Genomic DNA, 23,842 nt, shown 5'->3' on the forward strand with positions numbered 1-23,842 from the left:
CTCCCTCCTGCACGTCGGGCGGCCGATACTGTCGACGCCGGCATTCCTCATCCCGCGGGAAGATGAGTGAATCCCTGTCCATCGGATGCTCCACCGTGCAGAAGAGCGTGTGGAGCAGAGTCCTGTGGAAGGAATGTGATTGGCCTCTCATCGGCCAATCACGCTGCAGCGACGTGATTGGTTAATGAACTTGAATTTCTCTGCACAGAGGGTTTTTTAATGAGCTGCTTCGACACCCGGCGCTCGTCCACACTCGTCTTAACGATCAGGTGCTGTGAGAAAGTTTCTGAGAAAAAACGCGAAGAGGGATTTCCATCGTAATCCTCGGAGTCCGTGTGGAATGTCGGGTCAGCCCCCCCCGAGGCCCGGCTCTGTCCTGGGTTCAGTTTGACCGTCTCACTCGTCTTTGTTTGCTCTTCTCTGAATGGGTGTTTCTCCCACAGCCGCCTGTAATCAATCAATCAATCAATCAATCGAATTTTATTTGTATAGCCCATATTCACAAATCACAATTTGTCTCATGGGGCTTTAACATGGTGAGACATCCTCTGTTCTTAACCCTCAGCAAGAGTCAGGACAAACTACTAAAAACCCTTTTAATAAGGTTAAACTACGTAGAAACCTCAGAGAGACACATGTGAGGATCTGTCTCCCAGGACGGACACAAGTGCAACAGATGTCAAGTGAAGGAAAACATCATCTAGATTAAAGTTTTTAGCAGCATTGATGAGGGTAAACATTTTGAAGGATAACTTCAATACTATATGTCAAGTAGTCCTGCTGCATCATAGTCTCTGGTCAGCAGCAAGATCATGATCCAGCATCAAGATTGGATCCACTATAGTCCACAGTCATTGTCCACTGGCGCCAGTTAGGATCCATCATCAGCCGCAGCCTCGGTCGTGGTCCACCGCCGTCCGATGCCAACGCGACAAAGGATCCTCCATTCCCACTATGATCACCCGGCACGATACAGAATCCACCAAACTGGATCCACCATTGCGACCTTTTAATCAATGTTTCTTCTCCCGTCTCCAGGTCAGTGGCGGTGGAACCTTGGATCGTTTCTTGCGGCGCCCGAGGCCGGCGCTCTGCGTGACAGCATGCGAGCGGAGGATGTCGTCTGAGTCGGGCCTCGCTGCTCCGCGTCTCACCTCGTCCTCCAGAGGGATGACGGCTCTGTGGTGCTCGCTCTGGATCTCCTTCCTCCTGCCGCTCTGCGTGGCTCCGGCCCGGCTGCCCACGGCTCCGCCCACAGGTAGGAAACCACATCGAGCAGAGTGGAGTTGTGCTCTCCTGCTTCTGCTACCGCTGCTCAGACGTTACCCGTGATGTCTCCTGCAACAAGGTTTAATATTTTCTAAGATACAGAAGTGATCACCTGAATCCCAGAGCAGAGAAGGTGCTTTAAAGGAGACATATTATGCCCATTTTACCGCAGTTGATATGGTTCCTTGGGGTCTTAATGAAATGTCTGAAACAGATTTTGGTCAAAATACCACAAGGATCATTTAAAACAGCACCCTTTTTACCCTGTCTAAAAACAGCCCTCCTCAGATTGACCTGTTTTGAGTGGCGATGGTGGTGATGATGGCGATGGTGGTCCAAGGCCATGTAGCGAGACCCCCTACATGGGTATGGTGTGACTATGAAGTCGGCGCGGGTCGTAATCCCATCCGACGCCCTCTAGCGTATCGTTTCTGACAGAGAGGAACCACAACAAATCGCGGGAGTTGTTTTTTTCCAGAGTTTTTGGGACGGTAGACATGCCAGATCCCCAAATGAACGTGTAGAAGCACTACAAAAGTGGATTTTTCATAATATGTCCCCTTTGAGGGATCAGGGTTGTCTTGGCTGTGGCTCAGGGGGGGGGGAGCGGTCGTCCTCTCACCAGGAGGTTGGCGATTTCGACCCCAGTCTTCCTCATTCTGCTGAAGTGTCGTTGGGCAAGATACTGAACCCCAAGTTGCCCGTTGTCATAGAGAACGTGCTGCACATAGATGCACTGTATGAATGTGTGTGTGATCCATATAATCACAGACTTTTACCATTCAGAAAAGTCCAGCTCATGAAGAAACAGCTTTTCAATGTGCACACGATCCTTGTCGGATTGTTCTTCGTGTTGAAATCAATTGTTGATTTATCGCAAGTCAAATCTCCAAAACTAACTAAACTATGAGAACTTGTCTGTGATTGAAATTTCTCTGGTTTTGAAACGTTAACAATCGGATAACAAAACCCGGCTCAGATGATTCCTCCTCCAGGTTTCACCAGCTCATCACACACACACCCTCTCCTCCGCCAGTGCTCCCTCACTTTCTTTGCTAATATGAAATCTGCTTGGAAGCATAAGCAGATTTCGTGTGTTCATCACTTCAATTGGGGGCATTTCAAAAAAACGGCACATTTATTGTTCACGAGAATGCAGGCAGCGGCTTCTTCTGTCTTACGAGGAGGATTTAATTGGACTTGTGTTGGTTCGCTGAGCTGAGCACGATTCTGCCTCTTTGTTCTCCAGGCAGAGAAACACCCAGAGATCAATCCTGAGTAAACGCCGGCTGTGTGAGCTTTAATCTCGCAGTATTGTGCAAAAAAAAAAGCCCGAACACAAGCACAGTAATCTTTTTTCTGAGGCGCTCGCTAAGTGTTGTTTTTTTCTCTCCCTCCGCCCCACTCCCTGTTTCTTCTGTTTCATGTGAGAGTTATTGAAAACGAGTCTTTGACACACTTTACACGCTGCAGTGCGTTAAGAAAGACGAGGAGCTGGAGAGGACCCAGCTGTCTGATGCAAGCTGAGACACCCTGTGTGTGTGTGTGTGTGTTTGTGTTGGTGGGTGTGTGTGTGTGTGTTTGTGCAAGAACATAGACTTTCAGTTTCCATGAACATTTGCACGTGTGTGGTGCAAATCAGGAAATAATCAGGGTCCAAACTTGTGAGATGTGGTCACTTCGGCCAAATCAAGTTCCCTGTCATGACTTCAGGAGCAATAAAAAGTTGCATTATTTAGTTTCCTGCATGTAAAGAAAATAAAAACTTAATACAAGGAACTTAAAAAGCTTTAAACATGTTAAAATATGAGTTTAGGTCTCATGTTAACATTTATTTAACGTGACTTCCGTAGTATGAAATGATTATTATTTTATTCTTAAGAGAAATGTTTGGGTGGTAGCACAGTTTGTAACGTCTCTCTCACTTCTCTCTCGCAAGAGAAGTACAAACAAATTAACAAAATGACAACTGAACATCTACAAACACTCTGGATCTCTGCTGTCTGTGTCTGTAGGATATTCAGGGTTGTTCTCTACTCGGCCACTTCTTCTTATCCTTAAGTGTAACTAACTTTGAGACTCTGATATTCCTTCATATCTGTTTTTCTCCGTGAACCTGGTTCGAGCACAGACGTGGACAAACACAGCCCAGGTGTAACCACTGAGGTGGATGTGCTCTCTGGGTTGTTGTGTTTGTCGTGTTAAGGTGTGACGATTTATCGGATGTGAGGCGATAACATTCAACTCCTGCAGCCGTGCCTCCATCTTGGATGTTTGTTTAGCTCAGCACGTTGAAATGGAAGTCGGACTTATTTATTGAGCTTCTCAGTCCGAGACGTCGTTTTAAAAGTATTTAATTATCTGGCTTTTAACAGAAAGTCGTGGTTCCCTGTGATGGTCCTAATGGGTCTTCAGACATTTACTTAATCCTGAAATTAAAACAAATCTGGTCGAAACACACATTTCATTTATTTTCTTTGGCATTAAAATTGCGGCTGTAGAGGATCGATTTGCACTTTAGACCTAAGAGCAGTAATGACTTCACTGTGCAGCGCAACGCAGGAGGATGGATGTTATATTCATGTGTGAGTCAGAGAAAGGTCTTGTGTGTTGAGGGAGTTTGAAGGAAGCTCTCGTTCTTTCTCATTTGCAGAAATGATTCAGGACGTCACTCTGAGGTCCCAAAGCTTCTCTTCTCTATAAACACATCCCACGTTTCAGTGCAAGTATCCAGGAAAACTTGCAAAAACCACAATTCATAAATTTAGAAACGAAATCACAGAAGATCTTAGTCATTTATATTTAAATAAAGACAGAAAAAAGGAAACTGTCAGAACTCAAAAACATCAGTGACAGTGACTCGTCCGTCGAATCTTTAGCTTTCCGGGCCCGTTATCCTCCTTTAACCTCCGGGTTTCTGCAGGACACTGGGCTGAGGAGAGCTGTGAAGCCCACAGACAGAGGCCTCAGTGTCTCGCTGTCGTCTCCGGCCGGCGTCGTGTCCCCCCCGTCTCCCCCCCAGCGGCCCCCCCGGCCTCCAGCAGACGTCCCCACGTCCACAGATGGACGAGCAGTGGGGATAAATGACTGTCGTTTACTGGCAGATGGCTCGATTTCCTCCTCAGCCGCCACAGCGCCGAGCTGCAGAGTTGTCACTTAGGTTTGTGTCTCGTGTGTGTGTGTGTGTTTTCGTGTGTGTGTGTGTGTGTGTGTGTGTCAGGGTCAGAAATGAGCAGGTGCTCGGGACCAAAATGCCCTTGAAACTTCCCAGACAGAAATGTGAGGATAAATTGAAAAGTAATCAAGTTAAAACGTATTCACAGATTGTTAAATTGATTAGAATCACCATCACTTCCAGAGAATTCTCATTTCTTGGTTGGGACACAAGGTGAACATGATTGACAGCTGTTTAAATGATGCTAAACGAAGGAGGGTTTATGAAATGTCCAAGTTTAATAAAATGAAATGTTCAAGTAACAGGGATAAAAATGTCCTCTTAAACTGTGGACTATATTTATACATGTGTGAGGTAAGGAGACACTGTGTCTGTGTGTGTGTGTGTGTGTGTGTGTGTGTGTGTGTGTGTGTGTGTGTGTGTGTGTGTGTGTGTGTGTGTGTGTGTGTGTGTGTGTGTGTGTGTGTGTGTGTGTGTGTGTGTGTTCCATTCAGTCGACCATAGTGTTGTTTCAGAGCGAGGCGTTGTTTATTTCTCCAGAGGCTGGTGGCATTTCCAAATGTTGTGCAAAAAGAAATGTTTAAGACGCCAAGTTGACCAACGAGAGTGAGTCATGACAAAGCGCAGGAACCGTGTGTGTGTGTGTGTGTCTGTGTGTGTGTGTGTGTGTGTGTGTCTGTGTTTACTGACCACACACCCACACACCCCAGCCAGTGGCCCTGTGGAGCTCAGAAGAAATATTTGGCTCCTCAGTGGCGACGTTTTTTTTTTGTAAAACGTCAGACGTATAAATTAAACACATTCAGTTCTGCCATCGCGTGTATACGTGTGTTTATGTATGTGTGTATATATAGATGTATGTGTGTGTGTGTGTGTGTGTGTGTGTGTAGTGCAGGCCTTGTGGAGTCTGTAGTTTAGTGAATGTTATGTCTGAATGGGCAGAGGCGATGAAAGAATAGAAAAGAGAGAATGATATAAATTAAAGGATAGCAGAGTGTGTGTGTGTGTGGGGGGGGGTTGTACAGAGTGAGAGAGGGACTGTGTGTGTGTGTGTGTGTGTGTGTGTGTGTGTGTGTGTGTGTGTGTGTGTGGGTGGGTGGGTGGGTTGGAAGGTCAGTGACCCCCCCCTGGCAGGGACTGTAAATGTCAGCAGGGGTTGTTTGGAGCGTTAGGAGACTTGTTAAAACTACGCCATCCACAGATTTACGCTCTGGCTCTACAAGTCACAGGCACACACACACACACACACACAGAAACACACACATACACACACACACACACACACACACACTGACACTGACACACACACACAAACACACACACACGCCCTGTCACTCCTCTCTCTATCTCTGTCATTCTCTCTCTGTGACACACACACTTCCTGAGCTGTATGTCTCGTACTGTGTGTGTGTGTGTGTGTGTGTGTGTGTCCACGCCTCGACTTCTCTTTCACTCCTCAGTCCGTGTACCTGACATTCAGAATCTGTTGAGCGTGAGAGCAGCGTCGTGCAGACTGGATGATTTCCCCGAGCTGCCGTTTTATCCGTGTGTCGTGTTATTTGAGTTTTGAACTTGTGTTGTTGTGTAGACGAGTTCTGCTCCATGTGTGCGCTTCACGTGACTCTGAAACCTGGAGTGTTCATCCTAGCTGAGGCGTGAAGCCACGAGCAGGCGACGGCTCAGATCCTGCAGCGTCTCCTTGGCTTGGCATCTCCGCAAAACAATGTTCATTTCCCCGGAAACATTATCAAGAAATCTTTTTGGCGAGCGCTGCAGAACGACCACGACGTGTGGAACAACGACGGTTCTATCCTCCGTCCATCAGGCACTTAATCCACTCGACACTTTCCTGGAAGGGAATGACACGTTGAACCCGGCTCAGAGTCTGATTGAACAAGAGGTCTCAGTGAGCTGCTTCTCCTGGACCACAAACACACAACATCCACTCCAGCACGTTGTCACAACTGTACGATTCTCCTCCGTCATCCGACAAATTGTCTTTTCACTAACGTGTCTGACTTTGTGTTTCCTCGACCTTCTGGGCACATCATGTATCAGAATTTCATTTATTACTGTCCAGACGCAGTGTTTTTCCAAAGATAACACAACCCCTACGCTGTGGAGCACAAGTCGAAAAAAGCCTGTTGCTAATCAAAATGTTATTATAGGTTTTTATATCGGATCAGAGACCGAAGTGAAAGTTGTCGGCGTGGATCAGTGAAACGTGAGAAACAAGAAGGGCCTTTGATTTCAGGACTGTGGCTGGAAATTAAACTTCACTTTTCACTAAAGCAAATAAAAACATCTGAAGGAATAAATAGTGAAATCTAAAGTAATGTCAGGCCAGATTTTAATCTTCTTTAATCACCCGTGAGTCGAACATTTTAAATATCAAACTTTATCCGGGGCAAAACATTTGTGTTTGGATAAAATGCAGATAAAGAAAACAGGCTTGTCTTATCTGGATGAAATAACATTTTGCCGGTTGATATCAGTCTGTAAACAAATCACCGACATGGTGTCTCTGTCCAAGCGACCACAGTTCTCTCTCTTTTTGCTCAATTTGAGTCTCCTCCAGCTCCTCAGAAGAATATTTCTCTCTTTAGCCGCCAAACTTTCCTTTATGTGAACTCTCTGCTAACTTTGCTTCCCGTCTTAGCTGAAGAAGGCAACTTATAAAATTCTTTTTCACTAAAGCAGCTCCCTGTCACTGGAGTTCGAGGTCATGAAACCAAAACTATGAGCTGAAAGATGCTAAAATCCTCTGAGGATTCACGCATATCTTACACCTGATCTATAAGTATTAAAATATTGATCCTTTGCAGAAACTCAGGTGCTGAATAAGCTTTAGGAAACATCACACAGCTCTGTTCAGCGCTGGATTTCAAATTAAAAGTAAATTAAATTATTTGTGAAAGCTCTGACTATCAATCAGTGATGAGGGAATCAGAATCCTCCTCCCCCTCAGGTGTGTGGTTCGCCAGGCGAGTCGTGCCCCCCCCCCCCCCCCCCCGTGTGGAAGTGGTTTACAGATCAGCAGGTCACTGTCGGCTCGTGGCCTTCACACACACCTGCGCCAGTGGTTCACGCTGATGTTTGTATTAATAAAGCTCATTAATGCTCTTTGAAACCCGCTCTGCACGGCGCTGCATGAATTATGGATGAAACCACAGAGATGTCTGTGTGCTCGGCTCACGTCTAACCCCTGCCCCCTTTTCCACTGGATGGGGGGGGTCTTTTATTTCTTTTAAAATCAATGTCTCTCTCTTTTCACTTTCGGTTCCATTCAGGAAAAGTGACAAACGGAGAAAAGACTGAAATCCTCTTTTTCTGTCTGTTTTCAAATCTCCATCATTTTCTTTGACTGCTCCGAGTTCTGCTTACGATACACACACACACACACACACACACACACACACACACACACACACACACACGCACACACACGGGGACACACACACACACACACACACAGACACACACACCTGACAGCGGCGTTGACGTGCTGCAGGTTTTAAATTACAAAGCTCCCCTTAAGGAAATTGTTGAGATAGTTAACAGATAAGAACGACATGACGGGAACAAAGGGGCTCCTTGTTTGAGAGGGGGGGGGGCTTTCCTCCAGGAGGGTGGGTGGAGTGTGTGTGTGGGAGTCAGGGGGGGGGGAGGGGGGTAGTCAGCTGGAGCAGCAGTTAAATCTGACCAAATATTGTTGTGCTGTGAAGTGTGTGAAGTGTTTCACTGAATGTTGCGTCTCTGCTTTCACCCGTCTCGCTCGCTCTCTCTCTCTCTCTCTCTCTCTCTCTCTCGCTCTCTCTAACACTCTCTCTCTCTCTGTGTCTCACTTTCTCTCCCTCTCTCTCTCTCTCTGGTTGATTGATGGTCACCATTGGTTTAATTAAGTAATTTTGATTGAATTGTCTTGATGGAGGGCGGTTACACACTGTCCTTGGGTGTGTGTGTGTCTGTGTGTACGTGTGTTTGTTAGTGTGTGTGTGTGTGTGTGTGTGTGTGTGTGTGTGTGTGTGTGTGTGTGTGTGTGTGTGTGTGTGTGTGTGTGTGAGCCAACCCCACTGGTAGAGTGTGTTTTGTAGCTGGCAGACGCAAACAGATGGCGGGTTGTGTGCCGAGCTGTGAGGAGTCCAACACTCTCTCTCACACTCTCTCACACACACACACACACACACACCGACACCAACACACACACACACACACACACACACACACACACACCGACACACACACAAAGGCAGAGAGAGAGAGAGAGAATCCAGGCTTGATCTCCCCCATCACTCAGTCCCTTGACTTTGTGTCATGTACTTGCTCCTTTGTACCTTTTCCTTGTGCGTCTTTTTGTTACTTTACTTCTCTCATGTTGCTGTACTTGTGTCGTCTTTTCTCTTATATTGTGTGTCTGTTTGTTTCAGTTTGTTCTCATCCTATTGTTGTGTATTCTCCTCTCTCCTATGAAAGTTCCTGTCAGTACCTGGGATCATGACATACGTGATTTATATCTACTAACCAGAAGCAGAGCTGTCCAGGTCTGGTTCTGCTGCACCAGTTACATTGTGTGTCTGTGTGTGTGTGTGTGTGTGTGTGTGTGTGTGGTCCAGGTATTACTCACCCTCACATTATGGAGACTTGTCTTTCTTGTGGAGATAAAAGTGTTTTTGAGACGTTACAGTTTTGTGTTTGACAAACAGAAGCTGAAGTTGTGAGAGTGAGTCAAAGTCCTTGTGAAGCTTCGAGCCTCTGAACATCGGGCTCACGTCTCTGGTGTGGATGGATAGAATCGTGATTCTCTCCCTGGTCGAGTTACCACCGACGGGTTTCTATCGATCGATCGGCAGCCATGGAAACACACGACTCTTCTTCTTTGGTTTGATCGTCTGGACGCTGACGCTGCGACTTTATGACGCACATTGAACTTCTGTTAAACGTTTAAGTTCTTATTGTTTTTTTTAAATCTTTGGAAGAACGTGCAAAGGATATTCTTGTGGTTTCTCTTTAGCTTGTTTACCTGCATTTTATAAACCTGCTGATTTTGTGTAAAAGAGGTAATGGAGATGTGTGTGTGTGTGTGTCTGTGTGTGTGTGTGTGTGTATGTGTGTTACCTCTTTGCTTGTCAGTGTGTCTCTTTCATCTTCCTCCCTCTCTCCTCCTCCTCCTCCTCCTCCATCCTTCCTCTCTCTCTCACCCTCACACATCTGCTCACTCCGTCCTTTCATCCTCCTCCTCCTCCTCCTCCTCCTCCTCCTCCTCCTCCTCCTCCTCCTCCTCCTCCTCCTCCTCCTCCTCCTCCTCCTCCTCCTCCTCCTCCTCTTCTATCTCTTCTCATCCTGGTTCCTTCGTTCAGGCCAATTTGTTTTATTGAAATGATCAACATCAAGTTCACTTCTACCAAAGCAGTTTATAATATTTCTAACTTGCCGTTGTCTTCTTCCTCTTCCTCCTCCTCCTCCTCTTCCTCCTCCTCCTCCTCCTCCTCCTCCTCCTCCTTCTCCTCCTCCTCCTCCTCCTCCTCTTCTCTTCCTGGTTCCTTCGTTCAGGCCAATTTGTTTTATTGAATTGAATTGTCCAACATGAAGTCCACAAAGAATTTTATAATATTTCTAACTTGCCGTTGTCTTCTTCCTCCTCCTCCTCCTCCTCCTCTCCCTCCTCCTCTTCCTCCCCCTCTTCCTCTTCCTCTTCCTCCTCCTCCTCCTCCTCCTCCTCCTCCTCCTCCTCCTCCTCCTCCTCCTCCTCCTCCTCCTCCTCCTCCTCCTTCTTCTCTTTCATCCTCACACATCTGCTCACTCCGTCCTTTCATCCTCCTCCTCCTCCTCCTCCTCCTCCTCCTCCTCCTCCTCCTCCTCCTCCTCCTCCTCCTCCTCCTCCTCCTCCTCCTCCTCCTCCTCCTTCCCCTCCTCCTCCTCCTCCTCCTCCTCCTCCTCCTCCTCCTCCTCCTCCTCCTCTTCTCATCCTGGTTCTTTCGTTCAGGCCAATTTGTTTTATTGAATTGAATTGTCCAACATGAAGTCCACAAAGAATTTTATAATATTTCTAACTTGCCGTTGTCTTCTTCCTCCTCCTCCTCCTCCTCTCCCTCCTCCTCCTTCTCCTCCTTCTCCTCCTCCTCCCTCCTTCTTCTCTTTCATCCTCACACATCTGCTCACTCCGTCCTTTCATCCTCCTCCTCCTCCTTCTTCTCCTCCTCCTCCTCCTCCTCCTCCTCCTCCTCCTCCTCCTCCTCCTCCTCCTCTTCCTCCTCCTCGTCTTCTTTCTCTCTTCTCTCTCCTGGCTGATCCATCCATCTTCACTTTCCTTCATTCAAACCCACAAAAAAAAGTAGAATATCCCTGGTCTCTACTCACGCCCTCACATGCGCTTCTGTTTAAAGCCCCCCCACATCCAGGGCAGCTGACACATCTAATATTGAAACCAAAGTCGACCTCCATCCCTCCCACGTCTCCCCCCCCCCTCTCTCTCTCCCCCTCCGTCACACCAGCTCTCCCCCTGTTATTTTGCCAGGAGAGCTAAAATAATAAACCCTTGTACCGTCTAGCAGAGCATAATGGAAGCCGTGGAAAGAAGAGAGAGAGGGAGCGACGTGGTGTTGGGCGAGCGGCTCCACTTTTTGTTTTTGCTTTTTTTTAAATGAGCCACGTCAGATATTTTTTAAACCTCCCATGAAATGTTAGTTTTGAGTGTGGGGTGTTTTCTGCTCGGTCGCGTTTTTCTCTCCTCGTGCGACAGCGTCATCGTGGCCTCGGATTCAGAATCTGAAACCACGAGATGACTCGGCTCTTCGGTTCTGCTCGGCTGTTGTTACGTGTGTGGTCTTCTCACCTTATCGTCTTTAACCTTTATCGACCTGACAAGAACCAAAAATCACCGTGATGGATCTGAACTCCTCCTGCCGACACTGTGGCCTTTAACTCACTTTAAAGTCAGACGTCTGCAGCGAAAACCAAACAGAGACATCAGTCAAAAACTGACTTTTGAGTTTTTGTTACCTGGAAAGTTTGGACATGTTTCACCTCCGCTGAGGACGTGATGCTTTCAGGTCAGGGGATAAGTTCGTTTTTTGGATTGGGGAGTTTGTCCAGCATTTTCCAGAATAATTCCCGAATCTCTTGTTGGAGGTTTGATCTTCACTGAGGGACTTTCTAGTTGTTTATTCTTTATTCATGGATGGTTAGTCCAAAATGTAAATATAGTTTGTGTGGGAGTCGAAACGTGATAGAATGAGAAGTTTAATTTGAAAACCAGACAACATCAGTCAGCTTGTTAACTGTGGGTTTTATCAAAGGTAGTAACTGCTAGTTGACTTTGCCATAGTATTTTATTGACGAATTGTTTTATACCTTGTATTTCTGTGTATATATATGCATATTTATTTAATTCCTATTTATTCAATGTATTAACTTTTAATGTATCAACTTTTTTATTGTACCCTCGGCACCATTGAAAATGAGGGTCTTGTCCCTCAATGTGTCTTCCGAGGCTTAAATAAATATTCAATCAATCAAAAAAGGAATCTTTTTGATGAGATGGTTAGAAGAGGGATTTAAATCTATATCATTATCTGAATTCCAACTTCTATATTTGATATCTCTTTTAATTTGTCATGTCTCTACTGTTGTTTGGAATAAAGAAACCACGTGAAGTCATCACTCTGAATTAGATTTAAACATTTTCCATTGTTTTTCTGATACGTTATCGACCAAACCATCAATCTAACTATTGAACAATCACAATAATAACCGGTCTGCTTCGGCATCACTCTGCTGCTCAGTTCAGCTCCACCGGCTGAGGAGCAGATGGGAGTACGAGTTCAGTTCTATACTGTCCCATCGTCCTCCTGAGGAAACCCTGTTGTCTCTGTAAAGAACCCGGGCAGCGTCTCCGTGGTAACAGAAGCTGTAACCATAGATATGTCGGGATGTCCGGGGTACCTGCGGAGCCCAGAGAACCTGTAAAGCAATGCTAACAAACTCAAATCAAAAAGCATAAGTGAAAGCAGATGGGGTTGGGTTTTTTTGGGGGGGGCGGGGGGGTTATTTGAAGTTTGTTTCACTTCTCTGCCGCGGACCCCGGCTGTAGAGCACCAGTGTGCATTGTTCAGGCTGCGTTCGAGTGGATGTCTGGTGTCGATGTCTCAGGACAACTGGGCTCCAGTTGTTCTCACACAGAGGCTCCTCTCTGTGGCCCGCTAAGTGAAGGCAGAGGGGGGGGGGGGGGTAGGGGGGGGTAGGGGGGGGATTAGAGGCTTTCCTGCTCTCTCGCTCTCATAAAGACGCTTAACGCACCGATTCTGCTCTCAGGTGTTTCACCACATTCAGCCGGAGACGACATCTTCACGTTTTAAACTTTCAATTTGAACGAAGTCCCAGTTGGACGTGATTAATACAGAGATAAGTGATTATTGAGAGGGTTTGGGGTTTGGTTCTGTTTATGACGGATGTTTAGTTTTAAACTGAACTTGAGCAATTTGGTGAAGTAGTTTTTCAAATGGTTTGAGCAGCTTTATTAAGTCTTATTGATTGTTGCTGGTTCGTCTTTAACGCTGACGGAAGAGAATCCATGATTTCAGAAATAATGACAAATTCAAATCAACATGAGAATCTTAAGATCCGACAATAAAAACATAAAATTGGATTTAAAATGTGCTTTTAAGAAGTTTTTCCTCACTGCCTGAGGGTTAAGGACAAACTGTAATTTGTGAATATGGGAGATGCAACTAAAATCTGATTTGATGAAGATCCAAATGCTGCTTTAAAGACTTTGCTTCCTTTATTTGTACGTTTGATTAAATTCTATGTTGAAACCGTGAAGTATTTTTTGAATATAATGAAACTTTAAGTGTTAACTTTGAGTGTTTCCCGCTCCACGTCTCTGCTGCTGGTCGCGTTCAGGTCTTTTCAAAGTGAGGGAAACGTGTAACAGCTCGATAAAAAGCCTCCGTCTGACTAATGCGCGACAGATTAATTAACAAAGTCTAGATGAGGTTTTTAACTTCCGTTCAAAGCTTCTCTTTGTCCTCATTGTTAACTCCCGTGAAACACAGAGTCAGTGTGAGAGAGAGAGAGAGAGAGGGAAGGAGAGAGAGAGAGAGAGAGAGAGAGAGAGAGAGAGAGAGAGAGAGAGAGAGAGAGAGAGAGTAAACACGATTACTGGAGCTTTTTTCTTCTTATGGGCTGAATGCACAACGCTGCTGTCTAGGTTTGCAGCGTTGCCACGGCGACGCAAAGACGCAGAGTGCATGCAAGTGTGAGACGAGTGTGACCGATCGTGACAGTGACGTCTCTGTCATCTCACACACACACACACACACACACACAGACACACACACACAACTTCTGATACTCTCCAGCTTGGATGACTTGTCCCCATAAATAGTGTGTGTGTGTGTGTGTGTGTGTGGATGGGGGGGTGGCCCTAGGGGTCAGGGCAGGGTCACGGTCGGGGTCAAAGTTTGACGTTTCAATCAGACGTCTCCTCCGCTGCTTCTTTCCGATTAGAGACGTCACTTTGAGCTTTGGGGAATCGTCCTCAACCTGTAACTGACGATTGGAAGAAGACCAGATCACACTCGTCTCTTTCTGTTCCCTCGTGTGATTCTTCACCTCCGTGTGTCTCTCTGATCCCGCCTCTGGTCCAGCGTCCCTCTCAGGACGCCGCGGCGCTGACCCGGCATCACTTTCTCCCTCCGGTCGCCGTGGAGACGACTCTTCAAATATCCTCTCATCTTAGAAACTCACGCGTGTTGAGAACTCGTCGTGTTAAAAAAGAAAAGACACGATTCCTAAGTTCTGAGCTCTGAAAAGCCGCCTTGTAATCAGATTGGTTCCTCCGTGTTGTTTTGGGAAGTGTGATTATGTTGTATAGTGCACCCCCCCCCACACCACCCCACCCCCCACACACACACACACACACACTCCGCCAGACATCCTGGCTTTTGTCGGCCGAGTTTCTTACACTCGTCTGCTGAATTGAAACTAGGCCAGTTCGTCTTTGGAATGACAATTACCATGGAGCAGACCCAGGCCCTGTACCCGGGGTGGAAGGATGGAGGGATGGATGGAGGGATGGAGGGATGGAGGGATGGAGGGATGGAGGGAAGGGGTGATGGAGGGGTGGAGTGATGGAGGGAGGGGGTGATGATGAGGGTATGAAAGGAGCAAAGACGATTGGGCGCTGCCAACACGCTCTGGACGTACAGTAGCTTCCGATGCTCGTTAACTGGAGGCCGAGCCGCGGGCCGGGCGCCGGGCGGGAGGAGAAAGGAGGAGAAAAGAGGAGAAAGGAGGAAGGGGCGGGGGGGCGGCCGAGCTGGAACCGATGTTTAGAGGCAACGTCTATCTTTAACTTTATTTTCGGGAGCTCTTTTGATAAAGGGCCGCTCAGCTCGGCGAAGAATAGAGGCAACAAGCTGGGGAAACCCTCCCTCCCTCCCTCCCTCCCTCCCTCTCCCTCTCTCTCTTTCTCCTCTCCGCCTTGATCTCGGCAGAACCATCCCTCTTCTCTCTCTCTCTCTCCATCTCCTCCTGGCAGGCTGCTCTGCACCGGTGTGAAGCTTGTCAGGCCGGCCCCAGATTAAGGAGCATTGTGCGAGAGGTATTTACATCCGGCCAAACCATATTAAACAGAGATTAGAGGCTTTCACTGCACACGGCAAAAAGAAGAGAGGAGAAAAAAATGAAGGTGGTAGAAAAAGAAGAGGGAGCCTTTCCAGGACGAGGAGCAGGATTTACAATCGGCAAAGCTGTGAAAAGGAGGAAGAGAAATGTGGTCTTTATAGAGGTTGGGTGGGGGCGTACAGATCCTGTTTGAAGGTCATGTGATGCTGGGCTGGTCTGAGGGGGGGGGGGGGGTGGAGTTGGCAGACGGCCGGTGGTGGAGCAGGTCTCACACTGATGTCTGTCGGAAGCTCCTCGGGAAACACACACAGCTTCTCTGTGCTTCAGACTTTTGAGATTCTGCTGACCAGAGAAATTCTTCTGATTCTGCGAGTCTGAAAATCTATAATTAAGAAGAAGTGATTGAGCTAAAATGTCTGATCTGATGTCGGAATTGGAATCAAGAAGTGAAAAATGGTTTTGGAACATCCCTGGTTTTAACCTGGTTCACTGTGGTGTTCACTATGTTGCTAAAAGGGAGTTTTTATTTAAATCGAGTGGGATTATCTACTAATTTATCTACTACGAGTATCTAACAAACTGTCAAATTAAAACCAGAGGTGTCTGTCTTATATCCAGATTCACTTTTATCCGTCTGTACTTCCGTGTTCAAAGTAATTTTCCGGCTTTGGTGGAAACACAGACAAACATCTCTCCGCAGGAACCTTTTACATCCTTCAAAAATATCCTCGGACTCAAAGTCCTGGGTTTGTTTGGTTGATATAAGATTTACTTTGCTCTTTCAACCTTCATCGTTTCGATTGTTGAGCTCAGGTTATTTATGAAACACTAAATTTTGGAATAACCCAGCATCACCTCTTCGTCAGGCGGCCACAGTTCAGCAGAAGTTATAAAAACCAAATTTAAAAACTAATGCCCGTGTTCCCAGTTCTCAGCAAATGTTTTCACAGCGGAAATAAACATCGCACACGCGCGGACTCGCACGCTCGCCGCTACACAACGTCACACACCATCACACACACACACACGCAAACCAATTGGCCGTGAGTGATCAACAAAATGTGGAAAGTATTTCCTCTCCCTGTTCAAAGAGAAGCAGTTTGGAGTTTTCCAGCCGGAGAAGCAAACAACCAATTACCTGCAATAAAAAAGGCCATTTGTCCCTGAATTGTTTTTGCCACTGGTTCTGGAGCTGGTGCAGATGTTGGTGCAGATGTTGATGCAGATGTTGGACACGTGGTCCTGTTGTATCATTAGCTCGGGGTCGAAGGAGGAGGCTGGAGAACGGGAGCTTGATAAAGACCAACGTCCCATCTGGAATCCATCACTTTCAAACGCACTTTAAACACAGATATGGTTAAAAAGTGTTTGTGTTGCTGCTTCTCCACCAGACTCAGTCAAAGTACCTGTGAAGCTCGTGAGGAGAGTCCTGTAATCTTCAGTGTTCGTGCTGCGGCTCGCTGGCCTGGGGGGGGGGGGGGGCGCCGCTTCATGCAAAGCAGCATTAGCCGGGACGCAGGTTTAATGGAAGGTCATAAACACACAAACGTTTCTCGGTGGTATTGGAGACCAGTGAGTTCAGTGTTTCAACACAACAGAGATAAAAAAAAACTCTATTTGTCTCCGTCAGAGGAGAAGATTAAAGATAAACGATGAATCGAAATGCCACCATATCGATTCTGTGATTGTGTTGTTTACTTATTAAATTCAAACAATAATGTACTGACTCTGAATCTCCAGGAGAAGAAACACATGAAAACAACACAAACACCAAACAAACTGTGAAGCAACTTTATTTAAACAGTTTTTTCTCGTCATAATCTTCAATTTGGAGTGGATTTTCCCACTTGTCCTTCTCACAGACCTCCGAGTGGAAGGCTGAGGAGAGTCAGACTGAAGTAACGTGTTCAAGATGTGTTAACCGAGCTGAAAACGAGGTGACAGACCACACCGGAGGATACTGCACATGTGAAAAGAACGTATGAGCGTCTGAAAGAAACGTCTAGATGCACAATCTATTGATGGGAAATTAATTTACCTGTTGGATTAATTCCCCACGTCGATGTTGCCCCAGAAAAACAACTCAGCATGATTTCCATATATCTTGTCTGCCCTTTACTAGATATCATTCTAGATTATTTTTGGTAAACTTTCCCAAAAAATCCCTTGTTCCTTGGCTAAAGAATGCATTTTCTACATATTTAGGGCCCGAGCACTGACAGGTGAGGCCCTATTGAAATTGTAAGGATTATTATTTATTATTATTATTATTATTATTATTATTATTATTATTATTATTATTATTATTATTATTATTATTATCATTATTATTATTATTCAGGCAAATGAATTGGCTTTTTGAGGGCTTTAACATGCTCAAATTCTTACCAAAATTTGCAGAAAGTTAGAAAGTGGTGAAAATGTACGTATTCTGGAGGAATTTTCATTTATTTTAAATCTAAACACAACGACCTCAGGCAGAAGTAATAGAGCACAAACCATTAGTTTACTTGCATAAGAATCTTTGAATCTTTAAAAAGCTGTATTGGCCTCGAAAAATAATAGGATCTGGGCCCGAAAACCTGATTCTGTATTAATTAAACAACCCTTTTGACTTCCTGCTAAATAGTCAGCCTGTGTTCCAAAGCAGTAAAACTACTTCCAGTCGTCTCTGAAGACACACGTCAGAATAAAAGTTTGAGTCTCGCTGCCAAACGTCATCGGTCCCGACCCGGCAGCAGCCTCCATGCGGACGGCTCCTCGCTCGGCTCTGCACGACTTCCTGTTCCTCAGCGATCCCTCATTCAGTCCGTCAGTGTGTGAGCGAGAGGGTGGGGGGGTGGGAGAAGGGGGGGGGGGGGGGGGCACATAAAGAGGCCTTTTCATCCCCCGGGGGCCGCGGTCTGCCCGCCGGCCCCTGCACAAGTTTGTGGAGGATAAATAAACCTCTTCAGAGGCAGAGAAAAGATGGAGTCCAGAAGCGTGCAGGCTAACAGATAGCACGCCACGGCGTCTCAAAGGGAGACTCTATGTGATTCTGAAAGGCCATTTGTCATGATACCGGGCCGGGGGGGGGGGTGGGGGGGGGTAAGAAGGGCTCGCAGGGCAGGGGCCTCTTGATTTATGGAGTGAGCGTCTCACACACACACACATGCACACGCACACGCACTGTTCTTCATTTACAGTCACCGCTAACACGCGCATATATGAGCCCACATACACATTTACACACACAATCAGAAAGTACATATCACACATTGCTTCCAGCTGGCCCCGAGATCCGGTGAGAGTGCTACCACCCCCTCACACACACACACACACACACACACACACACACACACACACACACACACACACACACACACACATATGCCAGGCAGCCGATAGCTCACACATGCCGCCCCGGACGAGGAAGCAGCAGGAATGTGTGAACATCCAGTCGGACGCCACCACAACGACAAATTATCTGAATAAGTGTTTTTAATCGCACAACAAAGGCCGGATTCTCTCCGTGTGAAACCGGTGGAAGTGGAAGTGACTCACAGTCGTCCTGTGATGCTTCCTCCATCAGGCCCATGTCGGGATCGTGTTTTAAATATATTAGAATAAGCAGAGATTTCGTAGATTCGTCATAAACAAGAGTTTCAGTCTGTAAAATATTTCATTGACCTCAAGGACAGAAAGTGAAATTATTCAAGGTTCCTGGAAAAGTTCCTGTGGTCGGACCGGGATCTGATTCCAGGTTTTTCCAGGATTCCTTTCAGACGCGTGTCCGGTTCGATTCCGACCTGATCGTTTTTTCTTCCCCTCTCCGGTCACAGCTACTCACAGGCAGGCGAAGGCGACTGAATCACGTTTTATTCACGCTCCCGACTCGGAGCTGCTCCAAACCCACCACGGCCCTCCTGGAGGAATTTAAAGTGCTCCGTTGCTAATGAGGAATTCCTCTCTGGACATATTTCTCGGTGACACACGTCCACGAGGCTGCAGACCTGTCGGAGAGCTGTCTGGTGTCGCGGGGATCAAACCTGTGACCTCACGCTGCCGAGTTCTCCCCTGAAAGGTGGAACAAGGCGGCTACAGTCTCGGAGAACTCGCTCCTGAAAGCTCGGTGGCACAAAGTGAAGCCTTTCAACCCAAATCCACCTCTATTCAAAACAGATTTTTTTTCCCCTCCACATTTGGAATCTGCATTTCAAAGAGTTGGATTTGACAAGATCACAAACAATGTGCCGAGTCGCTTTTCTGTTTTAAAAAACTCATAATTTTATCAACTGCGATGTCGGATCCATATTTGTTTTGTTTTGTGTAAATGTAGAATTATAGATAAAACCATTTAAAGGTTCAATACCACAAATATTATGGCAAATACTGCATAAGATCATTTAAGACATATTAGACCTGCACACATAGATACTATTTTGTGTGAGTGGGACATTTGGGATGCGTCTGCTTGTCTAAATCAATATTTCTACATCTTTCTATCAATTTCTCTGCGATAATCCGACCACCAGACACAGTTCAGAGATTAACCGAATCTGCAGAATCTCATTTTTTATTTGCAAACATTCCATGAAGTCCACTAATCCTAACCTTTTTCATGAAAGGGACTGAAATCCCTCAAAAAGCCATTATCTAAAAAGGTAGTTATCTACTATTCCACAACTTTTGTGAACCTGAGTCTTTGGTGAACAAATTTCAAGTATCAAAACATTTCATTTACATGAGTAAAGTTGTAGTTTCACAACCGATTTGAAGAATTTCCAAAAAAGCTTTTACATTTTTCAGCTTTACGGACAAATTATCTCATCACACGTTGAATTTGAGCCTTTAGACAAATCGGACCTTGTCCTGAAAACAACGATATAAAACACGTGAGTTTGAAATGGACACAGCGCTGGTTCCAGTCGACCCTCTGTGGTTCTGCTGCTCACTGGGAGGTTGTGTTCAGGCTCCATGAATCCAAAGTGAGCTACGAGTCTCTGGAGATGATTCCATCGACCTCATAAAGCCCAGTTAAAGACCCTTTCTCCCACTGGAGTCACCAGTATAATACACAGAAGTAACGGGTCCTTCATGCTCTCTGGGTTTTCCTCCTTTTTCCTGAATGGACCCTTTTTGTGCTTTTACAGAAAAGAAGTGTTGTAAATATCATTGTCAGAGCCGGAGGCCGCACTAAAGATATTATTGACTTAAAATCACTTCAGTTTTCATGGGCGTCGTAAGACAGAGAAAAACAATTCACAACTCATCTGCTCACTTCACTTTATTTAAGACCTGCAGAGAAGAAACAGGCAAGGGAATGTGGCAGTTTAATGAGTCACTACATACTACTGGTTCTTCATTCTGTTGTAGAGCTACTGGTTCTTCATTCTGTTGTAGAGCTACTGGTTCTTCATTCTGCTGTAGAGCTACTGGTTCTTTATTCTGTTGTAGAGCTACTGGTTCTTCATTCTGTTGTAGAGCTACTGGTTCTTCATTCTGCTGTAGAGCTACTGGTTCTTCATTCTCCTGTAGAGCTACTGGTTCCTCATTCTGTTGTAGAGCGGTAGAGCTACTGGTTCTTTATTCTGTTGTAGAGCTACTGGTTCTTCATTCTGCTGTAGAGCTACTGGTTCCTCATTCTGTTGTAGAGCTACTGGTTCCTCATTCTGTTGTAGAGCTACTGGTACTTCATTCTGTTGTAGAGCTACTGGTTCTTCATTCTCCTGTAGGGCTACTGGTTCTTCAGTCTGCTGTAGAGCTACTGGTTCTTTATTCTGCTGTAGAGCTACTGGTTCCTCATTCTGCTGTAGAGCTACTGGTTCCTCATTCTGCTGTAGAGCTACTGGTTCTTTATTCTCCTGTAGAGCTACTGGTTCTTCATTCTGCTGTAGAGCTACTGGTTCTTCATTCTGCTGTAGAGCTACTGGTTCTTTATTCTCCTGTAGAGCTACTGGTTCTTCATTCTGCTGTAGAGCTTCTGGTTCTTCATTCTCCTGTAGAGCTACTGGTTCTTCATTCTGTTGTAGAGCTACTGGTTCTTCATTCTGCTGTAGAGCTACTGGTTCTTCATTCTGCTGTAGAGCTACTGGTTCCTCATTCTGCTGTAGAGCTACTGGTTCTTTATTCTCCTGTAGAGCTACTGGTTCTTCATTCTCCTGTAGAGCTACTGGTTCTTCATTCTGTTGTAGAGCTACTGGTTCCTCATTCTGCTGTAGAGCTACTGGTTCTTCATTCTCCTGTAGAGCTACTGGTTCTTCATTCTGTTGTAGAGCTACTGGTTCTTCATTCTGCTGTAGAGCTACTGGTTCTTCATTCTGTTGTAGAGCTACTGGTTCTTCATTCTGCTGTAGAGCTACTGGTTCTTCATTCTGCTGTAGAGCTACTGGTTCTTCATTCTGTCGTAGAGCTACTGGTTCTTCATTCTGCTGCAGAGCTACTGGTTCTTTATTCTGCTGTAGAGCTACTGGTTCTTCATTCTCCTGTAGAGCTACTTGTTCTTCATTCTGTTGTAGAGCTACTGGTTATTCATTCTGTTGTAGAGCTACTGGTTCCTCATTCTGCTGTAGAGCTACTGGTTCTTCATTCTGTTGTAGAGCTACTGGTTCTTTATTCTGTCGTAGAGCTACTGGTTCTTTATTCTGTTGTAGAGCTACTGGTTCCTCATTCTGCTGTAGAGCTACTGGTTCTTTATTCTCCTGTAGAGCTACTGGTTCTTCATTCTCCTGTAGAGCTACTGGTTCTTCATTCTGTTGTAGAGCTACTGGTTCCTCATTCTGCTGTAGAGCTACTGGTTCTTCATTCTCCTGTAGAGCTACTGGTTCTTCATTCTGTTGTAGAGCTACTGGTTCTTCATTCTGCTGTAGAGCTACTGGTTCTTCATTCTGTTGTAGAGCTACTGGTTCCTCATTCTGCTCTAGAGCTACTGGTTCTTCATTCTGCTGTAGAGCTACTGGTTCTTCATTCTGTCGTAGAGCTACTGGTTCTTCATTCTGCTGTAGAGCTACTGGTTCTTCATTCTGCTGTAGAGCTACTGGTTCCTCATTCTGCTGTAGAGCTACTGGTTCTTCATTCTGTTCTTCTGCATTTTCCCGTTAATACTGAAATACGTTTTATATTAAAGACAAATTCGAGCATGAAATATAAAAATCTGGATTCTTTCAGATTTAAAAAAAGTAATATATAAGAATAACTTTCTTTACAAAACCTTTCAAAACAGACGATATAAAAGTGGTTCAAGAAGAGAACAAATAAAAACAAGAAAATTAAAAATCAAAGACAAGAAGCAAAATATTACGTCATTTAAAATAATGTCACAGCCGTCCAGTAAAAGTAAGACATCATATTACCTCATTAAGGAAAATTTACTTTTGTGCTCAAGTTAAATGTCTTTTATTTTATTTATTTATTTCATCAAAATGAGTATTTTCCCGATGTGATATCACTCATTTCATTGAAAACACTGAGGTGCAGCCACGTCTCTGTGTATCTTTGAGGCTGCCCCCCCCCCCCCCCCCCCCCCCGGCCTCACAATGAGAGATCCCATCTATAATTCACCGCCCCTCTTCAGTATTCTCCCCCCGTGAAGATGGTCTGGTCTCGTCCGCTCCCGATTCCAACTCCACCGCTCAACTTCAATTTCCTAAGCGTGAGTTCAAAGCCGTGTGAGCGAGCGCTGCCTCCAGGAGGGTCAACAGTGGGTGTGGGTGTGTGTGTGTTTGTCGTCATAAATCACGCTGGTAACACACCTCGCTCAGTGTTTCCCATGTGCGGGTGGGGTTTGTGTGTGCATGTGTGTGTGTGTGTGTGTGTGTGAACAAGTGCGTGTTGTGTGTGTCCTCTGTTGCCCCAGCAGCTCATTCAGAGACTCCAGCTGCACGGGAGAAAGTATTCAGCCATTTCGTGTCCTTGTGTGTGTCCTTGTGTTGAAAAGGGTTGTTCGCCCGCGGTGTGCATGAGGTTTGTCTCTCTTGTGTCATCGAGGTGCGTTTGAGAAGCACACCTCTGATGGGAGGACGGGAGGAGACACAAGGGGACCCAGTGTTTATTTATCCAGACGTGAGCCTCGGTGTCTCCTCGGTGCAGCCGGTCAACATGTTGGTTTCTTTCCCTGGCGCTGAACACGGCTGGAGTCAATGAGCTGGTGTGTGACAGGACCGGGGGGGGGGGGGAGGGTTGGTTTCCACACAGCACAGATCTGTCTGCTGCCTGGTCGTCGTCGTCGCTGCGCTGGAGTCAAAAGTTCCAGAGTCAGATCAGCCAATAGCTCGCCAGCGGGTCGGCACTGATCCCTCTTCATCACACGGTGGAGAAGGGAAAAACGTGTTTGTGCAGAATCTTCTCTACAAAGTCACCCTGCAACTTTTTAATTCACTCATTAATCATATTGAAAAATTCTCAATATTTCTTGTTTAATCCAATGTGTTGCACCATACAGATATCAAAAAGCAAATCAGTGAATGTTCGGCACATTTAACTTTTTTTTTTTGTGATCAAATTTTTATTGGGATTTGAAGAACAACAATCATCATTCAGCAGCGCATAAATAAAGTAATTACCGTATACAAACATAAGTATACCCATGTACTCACACACACAGATACACACATACACGCTGGCTAATGATAAAATGAAGACATAAAAATAAAATAGAACGATATCTGAAGATAAATATATAGGAACAGTTAAGTGCAACATATATGTCATAGAAGCAAAAAGGAAAAAGGTGCCATTGAAGTGTAACCTAGTTAGATCTATTCAATACAATTTACAGTACACAGTAAAACATAA

At 45.7% G+C, this 23,842-nt stretch overlaps 1 protein-coding gene across 1 annotated transcript in view; it reads left to right on the forward strand.

Moving 5' to 3' along the window:
* Positions 1 to 1,116: 1,116 nt before the first annotated feature.
* The window catches only part of LOC133015260 (fibroblast growth factor receptor 3-like), a 60,508-nt gene continuing 37,782 nt past the window's right edge, over positions 1,117 to 23,842 (forward strand). Inside the window, 1 exon segment of the mRNA XM_061082423.1 lies at positions 1,117 to 1,258. Within this exon segment, the coding sequence (XP_060938406.1) occupies positions 1,117 to 1,258 (142 nt within the window).

The sequence above is a fragment of the Limanda limanda genome, chromosome 12 (assembly GCF_963576545.1).
Source record: "Limanda limanda chromosome 12, fLimLim1.1, whole genome shotgun sequence".
NCBI classification, from domain to species: domain Eukaryota; kingdom Metazoa; phylum Chordata; class Actinopteri; order Pleuronectiformes; family Pleuronectidae; genus Limanda; species Limanda limanda.